The sequence below is a fragment of the Vanessa atalanta genome, chromosome 26, assembly GCF_905147765.1.
Source record: "Vanessa atalanta chromosome 26, ilVanAtal1.2, whole genome shotgun sequence".
NCBI lineage: Eukaryota > Metazoa > Arthropoda > Insecta > Lepidoptera > Nymphalidae > Vanessa > Vanessa atalanta.
Genome location: NC_061896.1, coordinates 6,068,546 through 6,083,649, shown reverse-complemented (window position 1 = coordinate 6,083,649; position 15,104 = coordinate 6,068,546). Strand labels below are relative to the sequence as shown.

At 32.6% G+C, this 15,104-nt stretch overlaps 1 protein-coding gene across 1 annotated transcript in view; it reads right to left on the bottom strand.

Annotated features, from left to right (window-relative positions):
• Positions 1–14,815, bottom strand: part of LOC125073989 (dynein axonemal heavy chain 1-like) — a 73,169-nt gene extending 58,354 nt beyond the window's left edge. The window contains exons 1-15 of the mRNA XM_047685139.1: positions 14,648–14,815; positions 14,178–14,288; positions 13,026–13,148; positions 11,271–11,416; positions 9,935–10,076; positions 9,023–9,108; positions 6,462–6,566; positions 5,582–5,726; positions 4,269–4,395; positions 3,863–3,984; positions 3,265–3,354; positions 2,665–2,744; positions 2,420–2,507; positions 1,614–1,832; positions 552–669 (exon numbers count right to left, since the gene is read on the bottom strand). Of these exons, the coding sequence (XP_047541095.1) occupies positions 552–669; positions 1,614–1,832; positions 2,420–2,507; positions 2,665–2,744; positions 3,265–3,354; positions 3,863–3,984; positions 4,269–4,395; positions 5,582–5,726; positions 6,462–6,566; positions 9,023–9,108; positions 9,935–10,076; positions 11,271–11,416; positions 13,026–13,148; positions 14,178–14,288; positions 14,648–14,815 (1,870 nt within the window). The remainder of the gene's footprint in view (positions 1–551; positions 670–1,613; positions 1,833–2,419; positions 2,508–2,664; positions 2,745–3,264; positions 3,355–3,862; positions 3,985–4,268; positions 4,396–5,581; positions 5,727–6,461; positions 6,567–9,022; positions 9,109–9,934; positions 10,077–11,270; positions 11,417–13,025; positions 13,149–14,177; positions 14,289–14,647) is intronic.
• Between the last annotated feature and the right edge of the window lie 289 nt (positions 14,816–15,104).

The following is a 15,104-nucleotide window of genomic DNA, read 5'->3' as shown; positions in this document are numbered from 1 at the left end:
ATTGTCAAATAGCAACTTTATATAGTTGTGACGTGATTTAGGAATTTATTTTGTATTGCCCTTAGCAGTATAAGTTTTGACAATGTAAGTAATCTATGTAGATATCATACCCCTATTATTTATTCCACCGCCAAACAACAATAATAATTCTTGTATATATATATTTTTTTAAATATTAGCAATGCTACAATATGAGGATTTACTAATAATGCTATTTACCTCACCAATTAAGTTTAAATCTTGAATTAGGAATGGGATGAAAATGGCCATAGACGGCCCTTAAACCATTGCACTATTCACGCTTCGTATGAATATAAGTAAAAAAAAGAAGTTTGAATGGTAAGTCAGGGTAATTACAGGCACAAGGGATTTAACATCATCGTTACTAAGGCTGGTGGTGATTGACGGTGCAATGAAAGGTTACCATTTTTTACAACGCCAATCGGTATAGCCGGTAGATATTAACCTTCACTTATCTGTGTGAATCAAATACCAAAAATACATTTTTGACTGATTAAAAGAACTTATAAATATATTCATCAAGTACTTACCAATGGAAGTCAGGAACAATTCCTTATCAAATACAAGGCCAGTCATAATCTTCGGGTGAACTTGCGGTATGAAATGGCAGCGATATAACATCTCACGAAAAAGACGCTGAATAACGACCTATTGCAAAAAATATATAAGGCATTCATATGATATTAAAAGTCCCCGATAATGACGATGATAATAATAAATTGAGATGTTCGAACAACCCTAACCCTCATCTCGTCAATTTATTTCCGTCAGTACGCTGACAAATTTGTTTAACATTTATATTTATGTATGTAATATTTAGTATATACAAATTATTTTCCTAAACTTAATGCAGTTAATAAAATTGATATTATTACTTGATTTAAAATTATGGAATACTTCATTTTATATAAACCATTTGAACTATAAAAATAGACCAAGTTGATACTTTTGTTGTTTGCCTTAAGCGATTCATATTCTAAGTCAAAATAGATTGACACGTACGACACTAATTGATGAAACGCTAAATGATGCAGACGAAATCTAATTCACCAAACTATGATTAGCTGAGGAGCTACACGAATACTGATGAACATTTAAATATTATATGTTTTTTGAAAGAGCTTATGTCCATGTAACATGCAATGTTCACCTAAAGTTCATGTGACAATTTGCAATTTTTTTTCAATTGAATACGATTAGAAGCTGGCACTAATTTTATTTATACCCTCTTTCAATCACAACAGGAAAAAAGCCAAATAAACAACATTTGACAGCGAATTGACGCGATATCATTGGTCGAGAGCTTGATTAATCTATGATATTAACTATGGTTTTGCGAAATAATGGCGTTTTGAACGTCGACGAAACTGTTTTGGAAAACGGAAATTTGGAAGTAAAATAAGTGGTTAAGTGCAAAAGTGTTGTATTTTAAATAAAGATATATTAATCATAAACTCTTAGTAATGCACAACATTGCTGAATAATTAGCAAATCGCATGTAATGCGTAAATCTGAGGTTTGTTTATCTTTTTTCCTACTTCAATTGGAATAAGCTATACGATATATCTAAAAATTTATAATATGAACTTTACTTCAAACTGATCCGGTGGCGTTGTATAGTAAGGACCGTCAGCTGACATCATGAGGTGAAAGTAGAAGAGTGTCGGAGCTGACGAACGGAAGGGAGTATTGATGAGGTCACTCGAATCCCATTCATAGTCCTCCTCACACCAGTACGTACACAGACATGGCGTTTCGCAGAGATTGACGAACATCGCCATGGATTGTTCGATGCAAAAGCGTAAAGCATACTAAAATGACAATTTAATTTATTAGCTTTAATCACGTAAAGGGTTCGTATTATTGATCTGATGATATGTCTCATTTATAGTTTTGATTTATTGTCACATTGAATTAAAAACATCACAAACGCCAGCATTGCGATTCTGTAAGAATTCACTTCGTATCTCACTCGAGAATAGTTGACAATCAACTTACAATGAAACGCCATTTTGATATTTGTTTCGTATAAAATTTATAATGATTATAGTCAATATCATTCCGACATGTCACGCTCGTTTTCTGCGATGAGATTCGAGTTTCTTGTTACAGAATAGCCTTACAGGTAGCAAATCATCTATGATTTGATTTGATTGACAATGAACTGAGGCTAATAGAGATAAGCTTATCGTTGTAATTACTAAGCTTACTTTACCATCGACGTTAAACGACACATTTGTGATTAACTAATTACGATAAATATTCTAAAAAGTCCCAGACAAATAATTTGAATAATATTAAAACCGTCGAGTCACCAAATAATTGATGATATTAACTATTTCGTTAAATTATTGAGTGCGGTAGTCATTTGTTTGAAACAATTTAAAATAGAGATCACCTGCATTCTGAATCTGACGAGCTGCATAAATCTGCACAGCTTACTTATACCGTAGAATTCCCAGCTCTTTTCGTAAATATTAAACCATCTGAATTTAATGCAAATATTACATTCTCAATTTAAAATTATATAACAATATATAATGGAAACAACAAATTTGATAAAACACATAACCAAAGTTATCTAATACCAAAGTTTCAGAAATAATTTATACGTTCGTGTAAATTATTTGAGATTTAATTTACCCTTTACCAACATCCCTGTAAGACATTCGTATCGCATGCGCTGTTGAATTCAACCAGGTTATGTTGAGGTATTTAAGCATCTGCAATCAAAAGGGACAAATCACTGATACAATTTTGACAAAGCCATCAAATTTCAATTTCTATTTTTGTTTTTCTGTAATCTATGACAGTTTTAATACCCTTTGAAACATCTTTCAATTATCAAAAATCTATTTATAGATTCCACCACGCATCTCCAATGCACGTTGTTTGTATGTGTGTATTTACATATATTTATAGAATTTCCTCACGTTGTTTTCCTCCATCGTTGAACACGAGGTGATAGATACATACTAAGCAAATGAAAATTCAGCGGTTTGAAACCAGAATCATCGGTTACGATGCAAACCTCGTCGAAATGTTTTTCAAAGGGAGGCCTAAACCCAATAGTGAATCATCTTTAGGCTGTCACTTTACTTAAATTTTTATTTATAATCATTTTTTTACCACAAACATTATTAGTTCAGAGATGAGTTAAGCATCAACAACATTCAGATATTCCTTTCATGTATATTCTTAAAGCGATGGTAGTTGTATTGTTGTAAATAAACATAATCTTACCATAGACGTACAATGTTGTTGCGCCGCATCAAATTCTGCGAGACTTACATTACGACCATAGTTTGTTGTAAAGAACAACATCGACTCGACCTTAAATTAAAAATTTTACACATCTAAAATCTATTCCAAGGAAACTAAGTACGATATGATTATAACATCAGCAGTATTTTATGGATACAAAATTTTACTAAGAATTCTTCATTACATATAAGACCAAAATGAATAAAATTAGAACAAATTAATTCACTTTCAATTGATTTAAAACTTGTCATAATCAATTTAAGTTCCTTGCACTTGATGTCATAAATATGAAGTACCATATGCTAGTTTGAATCAATTTCAAGTGAAAAGTCACTATGATTAAAATATTCAATATCAATCAAATTTGATCATAGTGACGTTAACCTGAAACCTGGTGTCGTTAGACATCCGGTTGGAATAAAGTTTCTCTTGTTATATATTATGTGTAAAAAGACAGATATCATTAAACAAATTGACAATTGAGACATATTTGATTTTAATTGTTGGTCTAACTCGTATTCGCCAAGTTTATGTAGAGTATCTTGCAATAAGAAACTTCTTTCGAATAATATCTAACCTTAAGGCATTCGTCTACCACTAAATGAATGCAGGACACGGATTCTGTGAGAACGTAGAGAGAGTTCCACTGATTGAACTTCACTCTTCCGGAAAAATCTATCATTTCACACGGGTAGCGCCCTAAAATGGAACGAAACTCTTATGTACATGTAATATATATATGTAAAATCTAAAGTTATTTCCTTTAATGCCGTCGCCGACGTTATGTGTTCGTAGGTAGTATGGGAAAACGCTTGAAGATTTAAAAGTTCATACATCCTAATCACTTTTTAAATTTTGATTTAATTTAGTTTGACTAGACAAAAAAAAAAACATTAACTAAAACTAAGTTTGTCTTTACATAATTTAAGCATAAAAGATTCTTGATTAAAAAATAAATATCAATTTCAAAAAATCTGTTGCACCATAATCTGGTATCGGCGGCTCGTAGTCCTTGCTAGGCGGGTTTATGAAGTTGTATAGCCTCGGATATTTTTTTATAGTATTTATTATTTTCATTTTGCCTTCAATTTTCCTGTACAAAAGTTCAGCCTGCAACAAGAGAATATTATCTTTGGTATAAAAACGTACGCTATATGACCATTCTTACAATCTACTAAAAATATTTTGACGTTTTGAGTAGCGTATGTACAAAAGATACGTGATCAAACTTTTTAGTCAGTCTATTTTTGGATCAACCCACACTAATATTTAGAATAAATATATGTGGCGACACTTCTTAAGGAAACACGATTGGGCCAAATTCTGATTTCAAAAATGGAAATCCCCAATGTTGGCGCATTATTGGCTATTGTTTGCCTGTATTGGTTATTTTTATCTCGCGCATAAAATATTTTTGTATTCGATTAACCCTTTCGAGTGCTGTTATTATTAACACATGCTATTAATTGCCGATATTCATTATTTTAGTACTTTTAGTGGTCGGTCGAAGGCTGCTCGGGAAAGTCCCGGTCATTCACAAATTGGCAAACATAAGTACATTGCTTTAATGCGTTTATACGTAATTGAACTACGTAAATAACAGCCTGTAATTGACCTAGTTCTGGACAAAGGATTCATCTTCCCTCGAGAAGGGTTTAAGCATATTCCACCGCGCTGCTCTAGAACATTTTGGTTGGTACACCCCATTCATTACATATTCTTCTGCCAAACAGCAATACTTACTACTTAGTGGCGTAGCTAGGTGGATAAGGGCCCCGGTGCATAGAAAAAGAAACGGGCCCTCACCCCCTCATTAACTTATATTGCGCTTCAAAATTATAGATAGGTATAAAAATAGGATACAGGATACATTGAGACGAACATTAGTAGGCTAAATCCATATGTCATATCTATTCAAAGCTTAGGTTAGAGGGCCCCCTGAGCTCCGGGGCCCTCGTGCACTGCACCACCTGGCCCTACGATAGCTACGCCACTGAACACTTAGTGTTATTATATTCCGGTATATATGAATAGTTAGTTTAGAGTCTAGAGTAATTACAGGTAAAGGGAGATAACATCTTAGTTCTTAAGGTTGGCGGCATTGGTGATGTAAGGAATGGTTAATATTTTTTATAGCGCCAATATAAGTAATGTTTGCGAGCAACATTTCTCAAGTTCTGTGGATATGGAGACCATTACAATACAAGGAATCATACGTTTTACAACGTACTAAAAGATTTTCTATATGCCCATTTGTATTTCAATTTAAAAATAAAAAAAATAAAACTATACATACCTCTTGTTTTAAACCCTGAAGATGATCTTCATCAACGTCCTTCGCTTGGCGATGGATGAGAACCAACTTCATGATATTCGGCATATAGTTTAAGGGTATCCTCGGTAAGCCATCCAGGATCAAACAATCCAAGTATAAATAAAATCTAAAAGTTTGCAATTCGATGTTTACATTATTATGTAAATGTTTTCGAATTCTACGGATCGGCAATATCGTGTGTAGTTAAGATATGATTGCGAAAAATACGTCAGTGAATTCATATGATTTATTTTCCTTGAAAAAAATTATGAAAAAATGTGATACAAATTTGGAATCTTGGGAATTTTAATGTACTAAAAATGGATTTGGGAAAATATTTTGTTTATATTTTATGAATAGAAATAATTATTTATTGTCATAATGCCATAACTAATTTTAGCACTGGCGTCTACGACAGCATTAAGTGTAGTTCAAGAGTCAGGTATATTGTAATTCTGAGTTGCATTACTAAAAATACAGTCAGATTAAAAATAGATAAAAAAAAATTATCTTTTCGACATATACTTATACATATTCCTGTCAACGTTCTGTCTTCGAGTTATTAATATAAAAGGATACGTAATAACAATTTTTAATAATTATCATATTTTTAAGTTAATCGAGTATTGCTTGACAATTTTTGGAAAAATAATGACTCTTGTCATTAGGGAGCGGACGTGTCAAATCAGTGATCGACACACGAATGTTTATAAATATTATCTTAGACAAAGGTGGACTAAGTTGGTTCCATCTTGCTTGGGAAATCGGATAATGAAAATGATAAACCGGTTTCATTCCAAACGTCTCACAAGTGAGCTGCTAAATATTAAAGGATCACAAATTCTAAAACATTTTATTTCACCTAAAATTGTTCTCCACTTCTTTCCGCAAATTCACTGCAAACTTCACTCTTTCAGCGAACGTGTCGGGATCATCAGCTTTGAACATCAATCTTATACGAGGAATGCTGAAATCGAAAATCATTTAGAGGAATCCTTACGTATTATATGAAGGGGATTTTGTGTTTCCCGCTTTCATGATACAACCGAACACTTTGGAATTCGTTACACGGAGATGGAGCGTATACCGTTTTCGATTGCACGAATTCTTGGATTTTCAAACGATATTTGTTTTTGTAATAGGTAGCCGAACAAGAAAATGGGCCACCAATAGCCAATGGGCCATGGTAAGTGGTCACCTCGTGGTCGTAAGAAAATTTAATCCACTCATATCTCACTAACACCAAAGGGACATAACGTCTAAATACCTAGGTCGGTGGCACATTCTCGATTGTCTATGGGCGGTAGTGACAACATACCATCAGGTGGCCCATTTGCTTGTCCGCAAAATATCATAAAAAAAATATTAAAGACTAAAAGTTATGATCGTTATTTATGCGGTTAAAATATGTCAGAGCGCTTATAAACCAAAAAATGTTTATACTATTTAAGACATAAAGAATATTAAAATTAATTTAAGTTCAAATATGATAAATGATACAGAGATCAGTGAATTTAACAAGGCAATAATCTGTTAAGAATATCTTATTGGTGAAACTATTTGGTTCATTACAGTATTGTCTATGGCGGAGGACGCGGTAATAATAATCATTATATATTGTAAATAGAAACTAAAAAAGACTTAAGAACTAAACAGTGATAATTATAAATCGAACAAAAAATACAATAAAAAATAGGAGACTTTATTGTGGCGCCTTTTCAAATAATATAGTCACCGTTTTGAAATGAAATTACTATTTAATAATAGCAGGGGCAATAAAATATTTTCGTCTAGCATATTCGTATTACGAAATAACATTAATTTATTTCCGTGATGAAAAGCCAAATAATACATAGAAGTTACAAATAATTAGCCTACTGTGTTGAAAAGTTAAGTCAATTTTTGTAAACTTTAAGAAAAAGCTAAATAAATTCTCAAATTTAATATTTCATTTATCGTCTTTTTGGGTTTTCTTGAGTTCAATTTGCCTGTATAATTTACTATTTTCCGGCGGGAAAAAAAATATCGAATAGCTTTTAAATGTGGAGCATTTATTATTATTATTAGGTTTTCATCATTGTGTCGAATTTAGGCTTTTTCTAGCAACAGTATTACTAACATATACGTTTCTATACTTTATAAAGCTTGGATCGAGATTATTCTTTACTATTAAGTAGATAATGACAGCTTGTAAGAAAAATTTTACAACATACATTTATAAAAAAAAAATCATGCTAAGTTAGACTATTTAATATTAAAATTGCTTAACTTGAGCATATTTAAAAGCTTAGGTTATTAATTAAATTTTATGTATATTAATTTGAAAATATAAGGAAAGGTTATCAATAAAACATTTTATTGATTATATTAATGTATTTTATTCGCAATAATAATTGTTGAATATGTTTGTATATTAAAAAAATTATGTGTGCATTATTAGTATCCTTGCCTACCTACCGCTGCCGTATGCGTAAGAGAAAGGAAAGCCAGACAGACTGGCGCCGTAACGCGTTACGTAACGAAGCGGTTTACTCTCCTATAAGAAGTTATTACTTCAAAAAATCAAAATTTAGGTCGAAGACATGATTGCTGGTTGATTGTCCACGCATGACGCTACTATTCTATCAAATCAAATCAAATTCCTTTAGATAGATAGATATATAAGCATTACACTTACTTACTGATGGTTAAATTAAACACAACCAGTTCGGAAAAGAAAATACCCTGACTCAAAAAGAACCGGCGAAAGAAACACAGCGGGTCATTTTTGTAAATTTGTCATTATTTACAAATATTCAATGTTAAAAGAAATAGCCAGGAGGCGATCGTTTCATTCCCAAGGTCTACTATCAACCATGGACTCACTACATACATACATTAGCAGCCTGTAAATTTCCCACTGCTGGGATAAGGCCTCCTCTCCCTTTGAGGAAAAGGTTTGGAGCATATTCCACCACGCTGCTCCAATGCGGGTTGGTGGAATACACATGTGACAGAATTTCACTGAAATTAGACATATGCAGGTTTCCTCACGATGTTTTCCTTCACCGCCGAGCACGAGATGAATTATAAATACAAATTAAGCACATGAAAATTCAGTGGTGCCAGCTTGGATTTGAACCCGAAATCATCGGTTGAGATGCACGCGTTCTAACCACTGGGCCATCTCGGCTCTATGGACTCACTAATTCTGTAATATACCTTTCGCACACATGCGTTCTTTTTTTTTTAAAAACAGAGGCGTTTTGATCGCTTTCAGGGATCCTGTTGTAGAACCGTACACACTGCTCCACAAAAAGTTACTGACTATACAGAAGAGTAATAGAAATCCATTACACAAATAAAGTCTAAAAAGACTAAGGCATAGTTTGTTTTTTTTCTTTACTTCCTATTAAGTATTGTATAAATAATAAATCATCGTACTTGAAATGTCGTTTCGATCCGTCCAACGCCATCACTTCCCATTTATCGGTATTTTTGTCATAGCTGAAGGCAGCTACATTCGTCCACTAAAACAAATCGTAAAAATATTATAACATCTATACATTATAATGATAAAGTAACTCTGCCTATCTGTATGTCTGTACGTTGTATGACGGAAACTTAAGTCCCAATAAAGGACATAGGCGTACTTTTTTAAACCTTAAATATCTTTTAATACATAAAAAAATAGGATGATTAGCGAAATGAAAAACAACACATTACAGGAAACGCTATTTATTCTTTTATCATAAGAGTCCCATGAGATCATAAAAGGAAGGGAGCACACTACTTGTGTTTACGCACACACACACACGCTCTATAATATTATGTCCTGTGCAAATCTAGCTATATAGATATGCTAGCGTCTTTGTAGAATGCCGCTGTGGCTGAAATCTGTGTTAATGTAGCGAACTCTTTAGGTTGCAATGCAACAACTATAAAAAAAATGCCGAATAGATTATCTTCTACTTTTCAGAAGACGGCTTAAAATAAAATTAAAATGGCGAGTCTGACAGATTTCATGTAGATGTTATAAGTAATAATAATTATAATTACTTTAATATGTTGTGTCATTTTATGGTTGTCGAAATAGGCCACACGATGGTAAATAGTCACCAGCGTCTATAGACATTGGCGCTGTAAGAAATATAAAAAACTCCAACATTGGGAAATAAGATGTTATCTCCCTTGTGCCTGTGATTACACTGGCTCACTCACCCATCAAGCCGGAACACAATAATGAAGAAAATGAGTACTGCTGTTTGGAGGTAAATATCCGATGAGTGGGTTGAACCTAACCAGACGGGTTCGCACAAAGTCCTACCAGCAAGTGACTTACTTATAATAACTTACTTCATATAAATTATTAAGGATTTGTATCGTATCTGTCGATGGTTTGTTTGGTTTATTGTCCTGTTTGGGTATAAACGCTAGACCCGGGCAAGGGTACTGTTCCCCTTCTATATTACCAAGACCTAACCATTCTTCTGGTATTCTGTAAAAAAATTAAAATCTCAAGGAAAAAATTCAACAAATGAGTCGCTTTAGTTAGAGAAATTATTCGAAATGTAATTTTAACAAATAAATTAATTCAGAATGAGTCTTGGTACACTATTCAGCATTTCGTTTTGGTTTTCTGTGTTACGGGTTTCAAGAATGAATATGTCAAGATAATTGGATACACGTATACAGTAATAATACAATTATTTTACGATATAGATATGTGGACGAGCAAATGGGCCATCTGATAATAAGTGGTAACCACCATAGACAATGGCGCATTAAGAAATATTAACCATTCCGTACATCGCCATTACACCACCAACATTCGAAACTTTAATGTTACCTATGTCTCTTGTGCCTGTAATTACACTCGCTCACTCACCCTTCAAACCGGAATACGACAACACTGAGTACTACTGTTTGTCGTTAGAATACGCTTAAAAATAAGTAAAGAATCAAACCTGCTGGCTATTAAATAAGCATTATTATTTTAATTGGCATATTATTTCAATACCAATGTCTTAAAAACAAAATTAAATTATATTCCATTTCATTCAAGTAGCTACTTACCTAATACTTAAGCCATTTTCAATCATCATCTCACAGAATTGAAGTGTATTACGTACCAGATATTAAAAAAATATGATAAAAATGTCAAAAGATTACTAGAAGTAGCATGCCTATTTAAGATAGAGATATTTCCTCTAGCACACCAAGAATACCCGACGATAATCAGTTGAAAATATATCAAGAGTAAAAAAAATTAAAAACACTTATTATAATTTCACTTCACAAAAGCTTAAGCTTAAATCCGTACACATGCAACGAATAAAGCATTTTACCAATAGACAATTAGGAGCTGGAGCAATTAGGGCGAGATCACCGAGCGGTGCGATGTTCGTGACTAGCGGTTTCTGGTTTATGCCTTGCTATTTCGAAATTCAAGTACGAAATTTCAATTTTCATATTAATTTTTTCCTTAAAAATATATATAATAAGAAGTTTTTTTTTTATTGTTATAGGGGGCAAACGAGCAGGAGGCTTACCTGATGGAAAGTGATTACCATCGCCCATGGACATCTGCAGCACCAGGGGGGTTGCAGGTGCGTTACCGGCCTTTTAGGAAGGAGTACGCTCTTTTTTTGAAGGTTCCATATAAAAAATTCATATAATGTAATCATCTTACCTACAGTCAAATTCGATGTTATCGAATAACTCCAAGTCCATTTTCGGAAATGGACTGTACAGTCCATAATATACTTCGTCCGTTAGAGGATATTCGGATGGAGGCATTATCAGGTAGGGTTGTATGTCGCGTTCTCGAAGCATTTTCTTTCAAATTAAAATATGATTAGAATCAATACGCTTAATATAATTAAAATTGATTTCAAAATCAAAATAAAAATATGTTTTATTCAAGTAGGCTTTTACAAGCACTTTTGAATCGTCATTGAAGCAAACTATTTAAAGTAAAATTACCACCGGTTCGGAATATAGATTCTATCGAGAAGAACCGGCGAGAAACTCAGTAGGTACTCTTTTTCAACATCGAAAAATACAGTCATGTTAGTTAAATACATTTTTTCATGTATGTTATATATCCTGCCTGGAAGTCAAAAAGCATTAACTCCAAATCTTGTATCGAATAATATGCCTTCTTTACCAATGTATTTTTTACAAATGACTTAAATCTATGAAACGGCAAAGCTAGTTTTGTATATGTGGCGATTTAAATATCTCTACTAGTAAAAATATTTATGTAACTTTTTTTCAAACAGGCATTTATGCTATCTTATAGTGGTCTTCACCTCCCATACACTTATTAACAAGAATTATTGACCATTTCTTACTTCGCAAATGTACCACCAACCTTGGGAGCGAAGATGTTACGTCCCTACACTGGCTCACTCATTACCTTATTGTATCTAAATAGTGAAATAACAAATTTTAACATGAAAAATATTAACTTGATCCCAATTTTTAATCACGAACGCAACTTCTGACAAGCAATAACGTTCATAAGACATTAATTGAATCGTCTGAACTATAAAAATGTTTATAAATATTTGTTGAAAAACAGTGAGTATGGTACTGAATATTTTAATTTTTCCTGTGAGCCTCTCCCCACTTTTTCCTGTATTATGTCATATTTTCAATCAATCCATTATTACCAATGTCACCCCTCGCAAATAATTATTTTTCTTATTATGCGACTTCAAAAAAAAAAAAACAAGATAATTCTCGATGGTTGTATTTTTTTATATCTGTTACCTTAGAAATCCGTCATTTGGGAACCGATTTGGTAAATTATCTTTTATTTGGGATACTTCCCGTTTGGTTCCATTTCAATTTGAACAATACCACCCTAAGGGTGGCAGCAAAACAGAGGATGAAATTTCTATGGGCTCGAATTTTATTTACAATTTAAATTCCCATAGTATAATTTGAAGTCGATTTTTTCAGACTTCCTTTAGACTTACAGCCACGAACATTCTTAATTAGTACTCTTAGTCTCGATATTTACGTCTACCCATTGAATATCCATATCTGATCTTTTTGCCTTATTTTTGGTCATCGTGGCCAACTTTGAGGCTAATTTATGTGTTATGAGAATATTACATTATACAACTTTACGCAAAAACTTGTGCTAGTACATACAGCAGTTTATGCGTCGTGATCGATGTTTGTTAACAGAACTGTTGTCTGACGTCAAAACAACAATATCGTTATAATGTGTCAAAATCAATTAAGATTGCATGGACACTGCATTCCATTAGGTCAATTCAGGCTTCAAGTTATTGTTCAAGTAGTTGTTAATTGTATTCATTTGGAAATATATTTTAACATTTCTAGAACTTAAATAATTTGTTTTAATCTGTGCTTGTGCGAATATGAAATTCATTATTCGTTCGTACAATTTTAAGTAAATATAACATCAAACCTTTATATTGGCCGCTAAGAATTTCCTACGCAGTCTTTCGATCTTGACTAGTCTTGGCAATTCCTTTGGCAGTACGACGCTCAAAAATTGAAGTTTTGGCACGAACGTCTCAAATGGAAATTGCTGAAATAAAAATAAATAGTTCGTTCGGTAACTTTTCAACGCAAAGATACTTTTATTTTTAAAATTGTTATTTTCATGAATAATAATACAACTTCTTAAAAACCCTCGAACCACTTCTTATTAGTTATAGACTTAAGATGACTTTGGTTTTTGGATGTATTACAAATACATTTACTTTAAAAAGGAGTAATGATATTTAATTTGGTACCGTTGGTGTATAATGGGTATTCCGGTGTACTAGTTGTCCTGCGCACAGGAAGGTTTCACATACCACCCCCATTTAAGTGGGGAAACACGTAATGTGCTTATCCAAAACAGATCGCTTAGTTTATGTGAAAGTAGCTGCCTAAACTGCCTGTAAATAATTAACTGCTGGGCTAAGGGCTACTCTCCTTTTGTGATTTAGAGCGTATTCCGCTAAGCTACTCCAATGCGGGTAGGCTACACGTGTGGCAGATTTAAATCCGAAAAATGCAGGTTTCCTGCCGAAGATTGTTTTAAATAACCCTATCTCTTTTATTTAAATCATTACTTTCTTACGGTTTGCTATGATTTAGTCATAGTTCTATAATATTTTTATATAATGGCAAGGTTTTTTCTGAATAAAAATTAAAAAAAAGCTTTTTATTTTTCTGATAAGCTGTAATTTATTTCAAATATTTACATTAAAATACCTCAAACAAAAATAAATACTGTAATCAAGAAATTATAAAAAAAAAAATTGTATTCATAAATTACTTTTAAATAGCCATTTTTTATTTCACGAGTATATTGTAAGACTCAATTAGAATGTAATACTTGAGATTAAATATTATACTTAATATGTTATATACAACAGACGAGTACGTCACTTTGTATTTTAATCATTATAATATTATATTTTTAATCTGGCAACTTTAACATTGACAGATACTCGTTATGGCGGCAAAACTGATCTTCAGATGTCTTATTTATTTGGCATCGAGTAAAACAACTTATAATTATTCTATTTATAATTATAGTATATCTAGAGAAAACCTAAAAACTTACTATGCTATCTTCTTCGTTATATGTCGTCCAGCGTCCGGGGGGCAGCAGGATCTTTGGTTTTTGCGGCTTTGGCAGTGACATCACCATGGGTGCCAGTTTATCCGTCTTTGCCTGGACAAATTTAGTTGACATAACAAAGTTTCTATACAGCAGATATTTAACAGCTACGTAATGAAGAGAATACTGTCCTCAATTATGATGGTAAACATGGTAGTATTTTGTATGAGTAGTTTGTGACTAGTCTAGTTGTTGGTTTGCTTTTGGAGTAGTATAGGTTCCACGGCTGATTTAAGGCCTCCATTCCGTTGGAAGTTTAGAGCTTATTCCAAAACGCTGTTCCATTGCACAATTGATATACATGTGGCAGATTTTCATCCGAAATACGTCACGATGTTTTCCTTCGAGCACGAGATGATTTAGAATCACAAATAGGCACATGACCACTTTAGTAATTTTGTATCCTAGATTACCTGGAGAAGTAATTTCATACGTTTCTTAGCGAAGACCTGCCTTGAGGCATCTTCTTTCGTCATATTAGATACCAGTTCCGAATAATATCCCCTCTTGGGGATCGAATCTCTATCAGTATTGTCGTAGACCACGTCGTGTCGTTTAATCTTCTTCTTTCGACTGTGCATCTTCTGATATTAATAAGGATTATTTTCTTAAAACTATATTTTAATATTTATTTATTTTACTTTCTGCAGTTTATTTACGCTAGTTGAAATGTAATCCGATTTTTGTTATTGTCTTAAATGACAATTTTTTACAATTAAACTTTTTTTTAAAACTGGCTGAAAAAAGTTATATCAAAACTTTTTTAATAAATTTTAGAATGACATTTTTTTAAGTTATATTTACTGATAGTAATATAACTTTAAAATAAAAAAAGATAAAATCATAGTGAGTTAAAATAGAGTGTGTTTT